Here is a 13,454-nt window from a genome sequence, read left to right on the forward strand (position 1 = left end):
TCACAAATGAAATGTAACAGTTATTTTAATAACCTCCACTTTCACCAAAGGGAACTGGCACAAATCAGCAACTGTGCTAGTTGGCTATAGCTACCTAAAAAGGCAGTGCTAGCTTGCTGTGGCAAGAGGGGTATTGTTACAAAATAGCAAGCTGCCCACGCGGAAAGGCAAGCGATCATTGCAATTAAACCAATCAAAGCCATTGGTGTCTGAAGTGGGGAAACAAGTTCGCTGCATTGTTGTCAGCTTGTATTTCACATGTTAGTAATCTAATCGAAAACATAGCTAACTAACTGGTCGACGTTCGCTGTAGCTGTGTGTGTTATTGCAAATTATTTTGGACACAGGCAGGAGCTCTTACCTAAGTAGTTGATCCTGACAGCATTCGGGTCATTATATCCAATGGAACGCTTGTTAACATCCCAAACCAGGTTACCAGAGCAGGACATAATGCTCGAACCTGCTTTTATGTAAAAATACCATTGAAATACAGTTGTAAACACTGTCTTCTAACTATCGCCTTCTGATGTTGTTCTCTGCGTGGCCGTTGCGACGTAGCTAGCTAACTAGAAGCCAATGTTAGCATGCGTGCTAAGCTATATACAGCTATGTTTATCGCAGCCTGTCTTCGGTCGCTTTATTCCTCTGATGTTATTTGGGTGGCTCTACTTCTCTCTCTTGTTGTCTCGAACTCCCTGGTTGAAACAACGATGGTGTGCGGGGCGTTCTATGCGTTCTATTTCTATGCTCGATAATATTAATCGAGACCGTCAACATTGCAGCAGTATGACGCAGCCCGCAAGGAGGAGACAAAGTCAGTACAGTATGATTGACAGAAACTGCACTCCAATTGAAATCGCCGTTCACACTTGTAGGTGATGTCATGGCGACGTTGCCTCGCTAAGCACATGAGCAAAAGTACGTATTTACCACATATACAACAAGGTTTAGTTATAAACAACATATTAAGGAAGTTTCCTTTAAAATTAATCATAAATATTATCCTGCCAACCACTATATGAAGAAGTTTAAGGAAAACATCAACTCAAATTGCTCCTTTTGTAATGACCACCCAGAAACAGTTTTGCATCTTTTTTGGCATTGTATGCATGTAAGAAAACTGGCAAGACATCAGTAGGTTTATAATTGAACACATTTATGAAGATGTTACACTATTGTGGAGAGATGTACTGTTTGGATTCTTTACATACAATAGAAATAAGCGGAATCATTTTTATGTAATTAATTTAATTATTCTTTTGGCCAAATTTCATATACACAAATGTAAATTTACAAACAGAAAACCACATTTTCGTACCCTACAAAAAGAAATTGAACTGTATTTTAAGACGGTTAAATGCTCTACTAACAAAAAAGCTGTTAGAATTGTAAGTATATGCATGTCCCTTAAGGTCCTTGTGTAATTGTAATGTGATATTGTACCCCCTAGCTCGATTGTCTATTGTTTGTAATCTATGTATGCTTGTGTTCCCCCATGTGCTTTATGTATTGATTTGTTATTATTATTTTTTTTTATTAAAAAGTTATAAACAACATATGGTATAACAGTCGTCTCTCACCGAACTGCTCATGTACCGGACGTCAATTCAAAGGCACTCATTCGATATAAAATAGTTTCTGACACATTAAAACGTATCAGTTTGTCACTATCACGAGGTTGGAGTAATACCATGTTTAACTACTGAAGACACCGGCTCGAATCTAGGTTTTGCCCTTTGATTTCGAGAAAATGGAATATGGAATATTTTTCACTTCTCAAACCCCAAACCCAGACCTGGTCTTTCTGGTCTGTTTCACAAGCGTTCCCGGAAGTCTCGCGATGTTGCGCCTCTGGGTTTAGAAACTCCAGTCTCTCTAACAATTAGTTGAAAATCCAATTGAGGCTATTATATATCATATAGTTATAATTGCGCGATACTGTAGTAAAGTGGCATCATATTAATACAGGATTGTGTAGCCAGATGAACAAATGGTAGAGTCTGGTCGAACGTGCCGCCCGTCTCTATCTGCTGTCGCTAAATGGATGGCACTGGACTCTAGTACACCAATCACGTTCGGAGGATTGGCCCAAACACACCAATAGGAATTAGGAGCGTCTTGTTGTGGTACTGTGCTAGATAGGTTGCGCTGTGAAGAAAAGTCACCACCTTGTAAAAGCTCTCAAATCAAGGCCACCGGGAATGAGCACTGCTAGCTACATGCCAATAGGTTTGCATTAGAAGGTCGAAAGTATTACAACGCCTTTGACATTTTTCCAGAACCGTTTTATGACTACATTGCTGCAAATATTAGATATAGGGCAATACCAATACTCAAGTGTCAAAGTCGAACTAAATTTACCTTCGTAGCTACGTAATTTAGTAAGCTAGCTAGCTAGGTCAGGTGTAGCTAACGTTAGACAGCAACATTCTCCTTTTGCAAACATGGCTGCGATGAGAGTTTCCTATCACAAACTGCTGGATAAGATCGGGCTAATGTTGCCAGCAAAACTGAGACCTCTCTACAATCACCCTGCAGGTAATGTAAATGCTATTAGACTGTGACAGCCAGCGTTAGCCATAGATTATCAGCAACTGGCGTGCGTCTAGACCAAATTGAGGACGGCACACATTGATGACCGCTGTTGTTGCTGAAGTGGCCTTGGTTTAGTTCATGAATGATGTCAAAATCCCTTCCTACATATTTTGATGATGTGTGCAAGCAATATTGTATCTAATCTCGCTGCTCTGTGTTTTTAACCCAAACAAATGTGTCATGGCGGCGCTTCAATCTGTAAATAGAAGCCACAACATGTTTGCAGATTAGTTATCCCATTGAGTACTGTGCAGTCAATGGTACACAGTAGCTGGCTACATGAGCGTGGTTGCAGGCATAGACCTCATTGGTTGCAGGGGGTCGCGTGGAGTTTTGTGTTTGATAGGATTGTCTGGAATGTAGTACCAAAGCGAATGGAAGTTAAGTATAGCAATTAGATTTTCAGCATTTGCATGGTTCCTTACAGAATAAGTAGTTGTATGTTTTTAGAAAATCAATGCGGAGAGCGAACTGCTTGTAAGCATTTGCAGTCTTTGAACACTCCTAAACCACTAAATTTAGCTACGGCTGTTAACTAACCTTTGTCCTTACAAAATCTGTTTTTCACTTTCTATAACCTGCATATATCTTGTGAGAGGACAGACTCAATTCTGCACAGGTGATAGGATGTGTTATTTGTCAAAGTCCCATACATTTGTCCTTCGGGGTGTTTTGTTAATGATGCCAACAATCACTATTTGCACTATATAATGCAGTGTACTTCAGATAACTGACCAAATAAAGGACATCTTGGTAATTTAGGGATCCAAAGTAAGCAGGTGTGGTTCCTGAGATATTTAAGCAAATAAAATATTCCATCATGCTTAGGGTTGTGTATAAAAATGCCCAGTTGCTACCATGGCAAGAAGAACAGATCTCAGTGACTTTGAAAGAGGAGTCTCAAAGGAGCATAGGGGGTTTGAAGTGTGTGTGTCAGTCACCAGATCTCAATCCAATTGAACACTTATGGGAGATTCTGGAGCGGTGCCTGAGACAGCACCACCATCAACAAAATACCAAATTATGGAATTTCTTGTTCCAGACACAATCTATGCCAAGGTGCATTGAAGCGGCTCGGGGCCCCTATTAAGACACTTAGTTTGTTTCCTTTATTTTGGCAGTTACATGTATGTGCCATTGGCAGAAAAAAATATGTGATTGGCCAAACCTGTTGCATAGCAGGCCTACAGTTAATTGCCAAAATAAAGTAAACACTTGGGTAAATAAGGGCTACAGAGTATATTGAAAGCAGGTGCTTCCACACAGGTGTGGTTCCTGAGTTAATTAAGCCATTAACATCCCATCATGCTTAGTGTCATGTATAATAATGCCCTGATGGCCATTACCTTGGCTCCGTTTAGACAGGCAGCCAGCCCAATTCGGATGTTTTTCACTAATTGGTATTTTGACCCATCAAATCTGCTCTGAAAAGGATCTGATGTAATTGGTCAAAAGAGCAATTAGTGGAACACATTTCAGAAATGGGCTGCCTGTGTAAACGCAGCCAAAGGAGCATAGGGGGTTTAAAGTGTGTAGGTCTGCCTGTCACCAGATCTCAACCCAATTGAACACTTATGAGAGATTCTGGAGCGGTGCCTGAGACATCTTTTTCCACCACCATCAACAAAAAAACAAATGATGGCATTTTTTGAATGGCGTCGCATTGCAGGCCTTAATGTTCAAATAGTGTGTGTGTGTGTTATGCATTTTGGAATACTGACTGTCCAAACAGCAAGTGACCAAATCAGATTTGTGTGTGTGTGTGTTCAGACAGCTGACATGGCTACACTAGTTGTCATAATAATGACGGGTGTGTGTACAGTGGTGTAAGCTGATCGGTGGTGCTCGTGCTTCCTATCCCTCAGAAGTTATATAGCAAGCTAAGGTGACCACAATGCCTGTCATGTACATTTCCCAGTTACTTTGAATTGTTAAAACCATAGTGTAAAAACACTTTTTATAGCCTCAAATGATAAGATAATCAAACTTTCAAAACAATAACGTTTTAGCTAGCCACAGCAGTCAACTAGCTAGCTAGGTACAAAATGGCAACAATAGACATGGCAGCTCTGTTTCTAGCTCCTAAGGTAGCTGTTTCTTTCTAGCACATTCACTCATTAGTTTGTGAACAATTAACAAGCTATTTAGCTACCACATTCTTGTCAAACTGTCAACAGAACTAGCAAGCAACACGATATGCCAAAAGTCTAGAAAACATTGGATTTAACCGTTCAGACAAGTCACATGGACAGTAATCAGGTTTGTATCTGACTTCAAACCGCCTACGTAGGTGGTTTGAAATGTGTGTTGAAGTTTCCGATTCCGTGTGCTTTTCAGCTGTTCAGACTGCTGGAAAAAGGACCGAATTGGATATGCAAAGAAATAGGACTTGAGTCACTTCAAACTGCTAATGTGAATGTAGCATTAGATTGGGGCACAAGCTGACACAGCCAACCCTTGTTTTTACATCTTTTCTTGTTGGTCAAAATATGTGGAGAAAAAATAATTAGCCTAATGCTTGAATTGTAACTTAAATTGGTATAAGACAATGATTGCTGGCTAGGAGGACTCATGCCCTGATTTGATTCTTGTTGACTTATCACTGCATGAACTCTTCCTGTATAGTCAATAATGTTTATCTTTCAATGCAGACTAAAGTTCAGACTATAGTTGTCAGCGCTCTATCATTGCTATTGGAGAACAGAACACAGCTACCGGGGAAGAAAGTTTTGACCACATGAGGGGTGGGGCCCAACTCCCTGCGAAATGATTGGTTAAAACAGAGTTCTCTTCCCCCCTCATTGTGCAGGCGGAGCCAAGTGTTTTCTGATGGAGATGGTCGATTAGATTCAGAGCAGACAATGGTGGTGTTAGAATATTGCATGTGGAAGCTTTTTGTCCATGCCAAGGTTCTCCCCGAAGAAGGGCACTGTGCCACTGTGTGGACTGGCTGCACCACTATGTAAAAAAAAAAGCTTTTTTATTTATTTTACTTTTTGTTATCATTTAAGGCCATTTTAGCTCTAGTTTACAGGTGTTTAAAAAATCTATGAGTATCATCTTATTCATGGAGTGTGTGATGTTACTTCGGAGAGGTCATTTAGCCATATTTGGTTACCAATGGGATAGATAGCAGAACAATGAAAATAGTTTAGGTCTACCCATCCACAAGCATCACTCATATTAAGTGTTTAAGATTTCCCTGCCCTGAACTGTGAATTTGCTGAGAACTGTCTATTTTATCATCTGTTCTGTAATCAATTTTCTCATGGATTGTGTCTTCTCTAATTCCAGGTCCAAAGACTATTTTCTTCTGGGCCCCGATGTTCAAATGGGTAAGGGCTGGATTTGCTAAGCTTGAGCTATTACCTTATCTAAATGTAAACATTTGTCTAATGAAACAAATTTCAAGTCCCATGCCTCTCCTCATCTCTATAGGGTCTGGTCGGGGCTGGTCTGGCAGATATGAGTCGACCAGCTGAGAAACTGAGCTTTTCCCAGTCTGCTGTACTGACAGCCACAGGTATAGTGGAGTTCCTATATTATTCAGTGAGTGACAGGTATAGTGTAAATTAATCCTTCAGTCAAATAAACAACTTCACTCATTAACTAATCACTTTTCCCACTTTCTCAGGTCTGACCTGGTCCAGATACTCTTTGGTCATCATTCCAAAGAACTGGAACCTCTTTGCTGTCAATTTATTTGTGGGTAGTGCTGGAATATCCCAGCTCTACAGGATCTTCCAGTAAGTGAACCTCTCTTAGAGTGCAGAAATAGAATGAAGAACTGACCGATAGATTTGGCTTCTCCATAAACAGCCACAATATATTTTTCTGTCCTTGGTCAGTTCTTTAGGAATCAACCAGGAGGCTCATAAGAAATGACTGTTTTACTTTGTGTTTAGCTTTTTTCTTGACATATAAGGGAAAATATATTTGAATAAATGTACATAAACCTCAAGTTTATTTTCCTCTCTTCTGTTATCCCCTTTCACACTACAGGTATGAACAAGGGAAGAAGGCACTAGCGAAGGAGGAAGCTGCCCCAGCAGAGTCTTGAATTATGTCACCAGTCCATTCCCATGGACTGTAAGGGAGCTTATCACCGGCACAAACCCAGTCCCTCTAAGCCCCTCCATCCCTTTTCCATCCTCACGCAATTTTACAGTAGAAAAAAGTACCATACATTTCCTTGCTGTAGATCATGTAATTTTCCTGGATTTCTTCAGGGTTATATTGGCATATTAACCCTTACCAAACACTCAAATGTTTGTCATCTACGCACAAGCTGTATTATTTAAGTTTTACTTCATACAACAAATGGCATGACTGTTTTTAATTTGTTCATGATTAATGTTTAGCATGCACTTTTTGGGAAGTGTTGCATTTTTTTCCGTTATTTCTTTTGAGGAGTCGTCATTCCTCATGGAGTGGTTTCCAAACAAGGAAGGTCTTGGATCTGTGTTGATTGTGGTTAAAAAGAATGTCTCCCCAAATTAAAAATGTTTTTAAAAAATGTCACATTCAACCCATATGCTTATTCAACTATTTTCAGCAATTTTGGTAACTATGTCTATATCAGTAGGATGATTCAACCGTACATGCATACCATGTGACTGTTCCTTCCACGTGTGGTAAATGCTTTAACCAATAAATCAGGTTTTAAAAAAAACACATTTCATATAGCTTTTAACTGTAGACTTTCAAATGCCAGTAGGAAATCACCTTTTTCCCCCTGATCATTAGGAGGAACCTTTTGGTAATGTGTCCTATGTGTTGCAGTCTTGGGGGCTGAATCTAGCGTGGTACTTGGACCCAAGAAGGGCAACATGTATTGGCCCTGTAGTCAAGGTCCTCGTCTCCTATTGGTTGGTTCTCAGTAGTTGGGAGACGCATAATCTGTTAGTGTAACTAGATGAGAATTTAAAAAGTCATTTTGTTCATTGATCTCTGAAATGTCGCAATAAATGGCAAAATACATTGGTCCACAATGCACTGAAACATGAACAGGCACTTATGTATGTCGAGGTTATATCTTTAGTGTCTATGATATATATATATATGCCCTTATTTGTTCTGTTGAATTAAAAACTCTTGGCATATTCTGAAGCAGTTTCATTCCTGAGCAGAAAGTGTATGATAGGTTGTTTGGACAGGGAGAGTGAGGATGTGTTTGGACCTGAATTGCGAATTGAGGCATATGTGACTTGGCACAAGGGTGGGAACCAACTGAAACATTCATGCCTCTACATCATTTGCAGTGGGGGTTTTTCACATTATACTGAAAAACAGTTTCACATGCTAAAGATTGGATCAAAAATAAGTTACCAATTTATTGGTCCACCTTTGTATACGCAACACCTTTTCAACATGTCACTAAGGCTGCGTTTACACAGGCAGCCCAATTCTGATATTTCTTTCCACTAATTGGTCTTCTGACTGATCTTTTTCAATGCTGATCTGATTTATAAAAAGTTAAGAATTGGGCTGCTTGTGTAAATGCAGCCTGTGCTTTGCGGTAACCTAGACAACTAAAGTGCCAGTAGAAGCAGTGTTAAGGGAAAAACTCAGAAGGGAGACCCAGACTCCCCTGGCTGTACTAGGTGGAAGTTGAGTCTCAACACCAACTTAGTCACAGTTGACACTAGACCCACTCCAATTTGCATAGCGCCCCAACAGATCCATAGACGACGCAATCTAAATTGCACTCCACACTGCCCTCACCCACCTAGATAAGAGGAATACCTATGTGAAAATGCTGTTCATTGACTACAGCTCAGCGTTCAACACCATTGTCCCCTCCAAGCTCATCACCATGCTTAGGACCCTGGGACTGAACACCTCCCTCTACATCTGGATCCTGGACTTCCTGATGGGCCGAACCCAGATGGTGAGGGTAGGAAACATCTCCGCCACGCTGACCCTCAACACGGTGCTACATGAAAATCGACGGGGCTTCAGTGGAGTGGGTCGAGAGCTTCAAGTTCCTTGGTGTCCAAATCACTAAGAACTTAAAATGGTCCACACACACATGCAGGGTTGTGAAGGTGAAGACAGCACCTCCCCATCTCGAGGTTGAAAAGGTTTGGCATGAGCCATCAAAGTTATTCAGCTGTACCATTGAGAGCATCACTACTTGCTATGGCAATAGCACCGCCCTCGATTGCATGGCGCTACGTAGGGTGGTGTGGACAGCCCAGTATATCACTGGGGCCCGAGTTCGGTGCCATCCAGGACCTCTTTATCAGGCGGTGTGAAAGAAAAGCCCGGATATGTTCTCCGCTTCCTCCCAGCAAGCATTACTGGTGCATCAAGTCTGACACCAACAGGCTCCTGAACAGCTTCTATCCCCATGCCATTAGACTGCTAAATACCTAACTAAAACGCTAACAAAATGGCTACATGGACTGAGTTGACCTTTGTATTGTATTCTTATATTTGCATTATTTACACACACTAATACTCCTATGCACATACATTTATACTGACTACACACACCTACATGCTGCTGCCTAGTCACCTTCCCCTATACATACAGTATTCACAGCCCTAGAATGTTCCTAGTTTGTTTTACAGCCTGAATTTAAAATGGATTAAATAGAGATGTGTCACTGGCCTACACACAATACCCCATAATGTCAAGGTGGATTATTATTTTTTACAAATTAATAAAAATGAAAAGCTGAAATGTCTTGAGTCTAACTATTCAATCTATTTAATGGCAAGCCTATGTTCAGGAGTAAAAAAAACATTTTAAACACTTAAGTCACATGTTGCATGGACTCTGTGTTGAATAAGTGTTTAACATGATATTTGAACTACCCCACACATAAAATGAACTGTAAGGTCTTCAGTTGAGCAGTGCATGTCAAACAGATTTAACCAAAGACCAGGGAGGTTATCCAATGTCTCGTGAAGAAGTGCACCCATTGGTAGATAGGTAAAAAATACTGACACTGAATATCCATTTGAGCATGGTGAAGTTACACTTTGGAAGGTGTATTAATACACCCAGTCACTACAAAGATACAGGCGTACTTCCAAACTCAGTTGATGGAGAAAGAAACCGCGCATGGATTTCACCATAAGGCCAATGGCGAATTTAAAACCGTTAAGAGTTGATTGGCTGTGATAGGAGAAAACTGATAGTGGCGCAACATTGTAGTTAATCCACAATACTAACCTAATTGACAGGGTGAAAAGGAAACGTGAACAGAATAAATAAAAATATTCCAAAACATGCATCCTATTATAGGTACTTATAAATTGTTAAGGACTGGGGAGTTAAGATGAAAAAGATAACTGAATGGAGCTAAGCACAGGCAAAATCCTTGATGAGAACCTGGTTGTCTTCTGTCCACCAGACACTGGGAGAAGAATTCACCTTTCAGTGTGACAACCTAAAACACAAAGTCAAATCTACACAGGGTGTTGCTTACCAAGAACACAGTGAATGTTCGAGTGGCCGAGTTAAGAGTTCTGATTTAAATCTACGACAAGACCAGGAAATGGCTGTCTAGCAACAATCAACCAATTTTAACTGCGCTTGAAGAGCTTAAAGACTTTTATGAAAACATGTTTTCACTTTGTCATTATGGGGCAGTGTATGGGTGAGACTTTTACATTAATTTTGAATTCAGGATGTAACAAAATGTGGAACAAGCCAAGCGGTATAAATACTTTGTGAAGGCACTCGTCGATCCAGTATCCCTGCACATTATAAATGGTACTCGAACCGACCCTGTATTTAGTATGCTTAATTTGTGTTCCTATTTTTATAGCTTGTGTTTTTGTTCTACCTTATTTTTAGTATTACATTGTTATTGATGACTGCATTGTTGGGTTTAGAGCTTGCAAGAAAGGCTTTTCACTGTTCTTGTGCACATGACATTGAAACATAAAACACTAGTAAGGAAAGACAGTTCAGGGTGTATGACCTTACCAGGTCAGACAACGACTGTCAATTACACAGATATAGAAAAGAAAAGCACCGACAAACATGAGATCACACAGCCCAAACATCTTTGTTTACCAATAAAGTTTATTTCACAACCAACAAAGCAAAAAGGTTTAGCGTTTTCCTCCAACGCGAGGTGCATTGACCTTCATTTGCTTTGCCACCTTGGGTTTGGGTGCTGCCTTGGCAGGGGCCTACAGAGGGAGACAAAGTACTCAGATTAGACAAAGTCCTAACCACCTTTGGAATCCAATTCAGTACCTGACCACACACAGTGCTAGGGTTATGCAGTTCATCACAGCTCTTGATAAACCACTTGGTACCATTAGAATTCCAAGCATAAATTAAAACCATAGGTGCCAACCCCTCCCCTAACCTGAACGACGCTGGACCAATTGTGCACCGCCCTATGGGACTCCCGATCACAGAAACTTGTGATACAGCCCAGGATCGAACCTGGGTCGTAGTGATGCCTCTAGCACAGATGCAGTGCCTTAGACCGCTGCGTCACTCGGGAGCAGAGAGCGATGCAAGAGGATGCAACTGAGTGCCTAAAGAGCCATTTCCCCTTCCCTCTTCTGCAACATGACAACTGCTGAGGAGAACGTGCAGCATCGTTCGGTTGCGGAAGTCGACCCAATACTGCCAATTTTTTACTTTGTAAGCCCGAGTGTACCTTTAAAGGGGCAACGAGCAGGAGAAACACTTACACCCTGCCCATTTCAGTAAAAAGCTGAGGTATGGGCTGAAAAAAACATAACAACTCAAATTCATAGACGGACCTATGGATGCAAGTACTGACCATCCATGATATCACAATTATAGTTTTACCCATGTTGAGGCTATAGTTTATATACACTTTGTTTACCAAAATTGGAGTAAAATGTAATATTTTGGCTTCTGATTAGGTACGACAGTTAAACTATCTGAATCTGAATTTCACAGACAAATGAAAATAGAGAGAAACCTTGCTGTGTTTTATAAAAGCAGGTCATAAAGGTTTCATACAGGCTTCTGAACAATCAGATTCACACCATCATATAAGCACATATCTATATTTCTATCTTACCTTAGCACCAGCGGCAGAGGGCTTCTTGGTTGTCTGCTTTGCCTTCTTGGCCTCCTTGGCAGCTCTGGAGACCAGAATGATAAAAATTAGGCCCATTCCACACAAGCAAAACAAGTCACGTGTCCAGACTGCAGAAATAACAAGTGACGAGAGGAGAAAACCTGACTGACAATTCACTGTTCCATCTTACACTTAAAACAGTATCACAGCAAGGTGAGTGTCACAGTGTGAACAGCAGCTACATGTGCTTCACAAGTCACACTTGACAGAAACTTACTTTTTGAACACCACACATTAAGTGCCCCACAGCAGTAGACAGTTCATTTATTTGGCACCAACATGCCAGCCATTGCCATTTTACATCTAAAGAAACGTTTCTGGTGAAGCGTGGTTTTGGTGGGGTTGAGTCGGGTCCTCACCTGATGGCCTGCTCACGCTGGGCCTTGCGGACCTCAGGCTTCTGGTTCCTCTTGGCCATGATCTCAGCCAGGGAGGCGCCGGTGATGGCCCTCTGGAACTTCACAGCACGACGTGTGCGCTTCTTTGTCACCTCTTCCTGTTAGCACAGGAAATAGACAATATGCAGTCGGGAACACATTCTGGATCAGATATGGGCAGTTTGGTAGTGTTGATGAGTATCAATAGGCACAACACAGGAGAATAGAGACATTTAAGTGTCACTCATGTGGCTGAACTAGACCTATATGAATACTCATTGACAGTACCGTTCTTGCTAAATGAACAGTAGCAATCACAGATGTATTCACATAACTGCAAACCCCGAACATCTTTCTCACATATAAAGGTTTGTAGGAGAGTATGGAGGCTGACCAGTGGTAAGGAGTCAAAGACTTCACAGAGCCAGTACTATGATCTCCAGTGGCTCTATGGCCACAGGTGTGTGGAGTGAGCACTGCCGACAAGCTGTAAGACACAGCCTGGCGACGGTACATAACGCAGATGGCAACCACGCACACATCACACCCGCAGCCAAAAACAAAAAGGTACACTATGTCTGAACTAAGATTGTATAATCTGCGTTCGGGGGAAAATGATAGACAATAACTAGATAGGTACTTACAGATTGGCCCTTCTTGTGTTTGCGCCTGTACAGCACAGTCCAGTTGATCTGTCTGGGGTTCCTCTTAGCCAGGAAGGCAGACTCACACTTAGCATTCAGGAACTGGAAAACCTGGGAAAGACAGAGGGGGTGTTAAACTACACATTAGTGAGATGTAGCATATTTGGCAACGTTGATATGTAACTTACATGTCTAGCTAGTTGTAATGTTATACCTGACGTGGATAAAGAACTTGGATTCTAACGTTAGCTAGCTGGAGATCTAGCATAGTCGGTGTCCACGGGACAGACCAAGAACAGAGTACAAACACGACGTGAACAGTTCTACTGTTAGAATTAACAATGTCGGCCACGGCTTATTGCGGTCAACCGTGAGAAAACAAACATTACTAAACGGCATTAGAGGAAGCAAGAGTAGCCATATCGCCGTACCTTTCCGTCTATCCTGGCGTATCGGACGCCATGGCCGGGGTATATTTTATACCCGCTGAAACTGCACAGCTCGACCCTGTAGCGGATTAAGATAAATCATGAATGGATGATCAACGTGTACTTGTGTAAAACATGTCATTTTCATTGGTAAAAGTGTTAATTTAAACATTTGATGGCAATAGATATTATTCCGTAAACTCACTTCATGATGGCTGAGGAGGACACAAAACCGGAAAGAAAGATGGCGGAAACGGAAACGAAGTTATATGTGAGATTTCATAATTATTTATTTTAAAAATCTACGGATTTTTATCTACACAT

General features: G+C 41.1%; 3 protein-coding genes and 1 non-coding gene across 8 annotated transcripts in view; 1 reads left to right on the forward strand and 3 right to left on the reverse strand.

Annotated features, from left to right (window-relative positions):
- The window catches only part of dcaf6 (ddb1 and cul4 associated factor 6), a 57,216-nt gene extending 56,429 nt beyond the window's left edge, over nucleotides 1-787 (reverse strand). For 3 of the 5 annotated variants that reach the window (XM_035749337.2, XM_035749336.2, XM_035749335.2), the window contains exon 1: nucleotides 362-786. In XM_035749337.2, coding sequence (XP_035605230.1) covers nucleotides 362-449 — 88 coding nt within the window. In that variant the 5' untranslated portion in view covers nucleotides 450-786. Of the gene's footprint in view, nucleotides 1-361 lie in introns of all 5 variants that reach the window. The other 2 variants (XM_035749334.2, XM_035749333.2) reach the window with 1 other exon arrangement.
- A 1,337-nt stretch (nucleotides 788-2,124) lies between these two features.
- Nucleotides 2,125-7,697, forward strand: mpc2b (mitochondrial pyruvate carrier 2b). The gene is made up of 5 exons (XM_035749338.2): nucleotides 2,125-2,538; nucleotides 5,890-5,930; nucleotides 6,034-6,118; nucleotides 6,230-6,341; nucleotides 6,598-7,697. The coding sequence occupies exons 1-5, from the start codon at nucleotides 2,445-2,447 to the stop codon at nucleotides 6,653-6,655; spliced, it is 390 nt and encodes a 129-aa protein (XP_035605231.1). The 5' UTR covers nucleotides 2,125-2,444; the 3' UTR covers nucleotides 6,656-7,697.
- Nucleotides 7,698-10,618: 2,921 nt separating this feature from the next.
- LOC118366729 (60S ribosomal protein L24) lies at nucleotides 10,619-13,436 on the reverse strand. Its single transcript, XM_035749340.2, has 6 exons — nucleotides 13,336-13,436; nucleotides 13,134-13,209; nucleotides 12,703-12,813; nucleotides 12,041-12,177; nucleotides 11,622-11,685; nucleotides 10,619-10,746 (listed from the first exon to the last, which is right to left on the reverse strand). Exons 1-6 carry the CDS (start codon nucleotides 13,338-13,340, stop codon nucleotides 10,666-10,668), a joined length of 474 nt encoding a protein of 157 aa, XP_035605233.1. The 5' UTR covers nucleotides 13,341-13,436; the 3' UTR covers nucleotides 10,619-10,665.
- LOC118367953 (small nucleolar RNA SNORA23) lies at nucleotides 12,427-12,606 on the reverse strand. Its single transcript, XR_004822217.1, has one exon. It is a non-coding gene; the product is annotated as a small nucleolar RNA SNORA23 (small nucleolar RNA).
- Nucleotides 13,437-13,454: the final 18 nt, after the last annotated feature.

Source organism: Oncorhynchus keta, chromosome 34, assembly GCF_023373465.1.
Source record: "Oncorhynchus keta strain PuntledgeMale-10-30-2019 chromosome 34, Oket_V2, whole genome shotgun sequence".
NCBI classification, from domain to species: domain Eukaryota; kingdom Metazoa; phylum Chordata; class Actinopteri; order Salmoniformes; family Salmonidae; genus Oncorhynchus; species Oncorhynchus keta.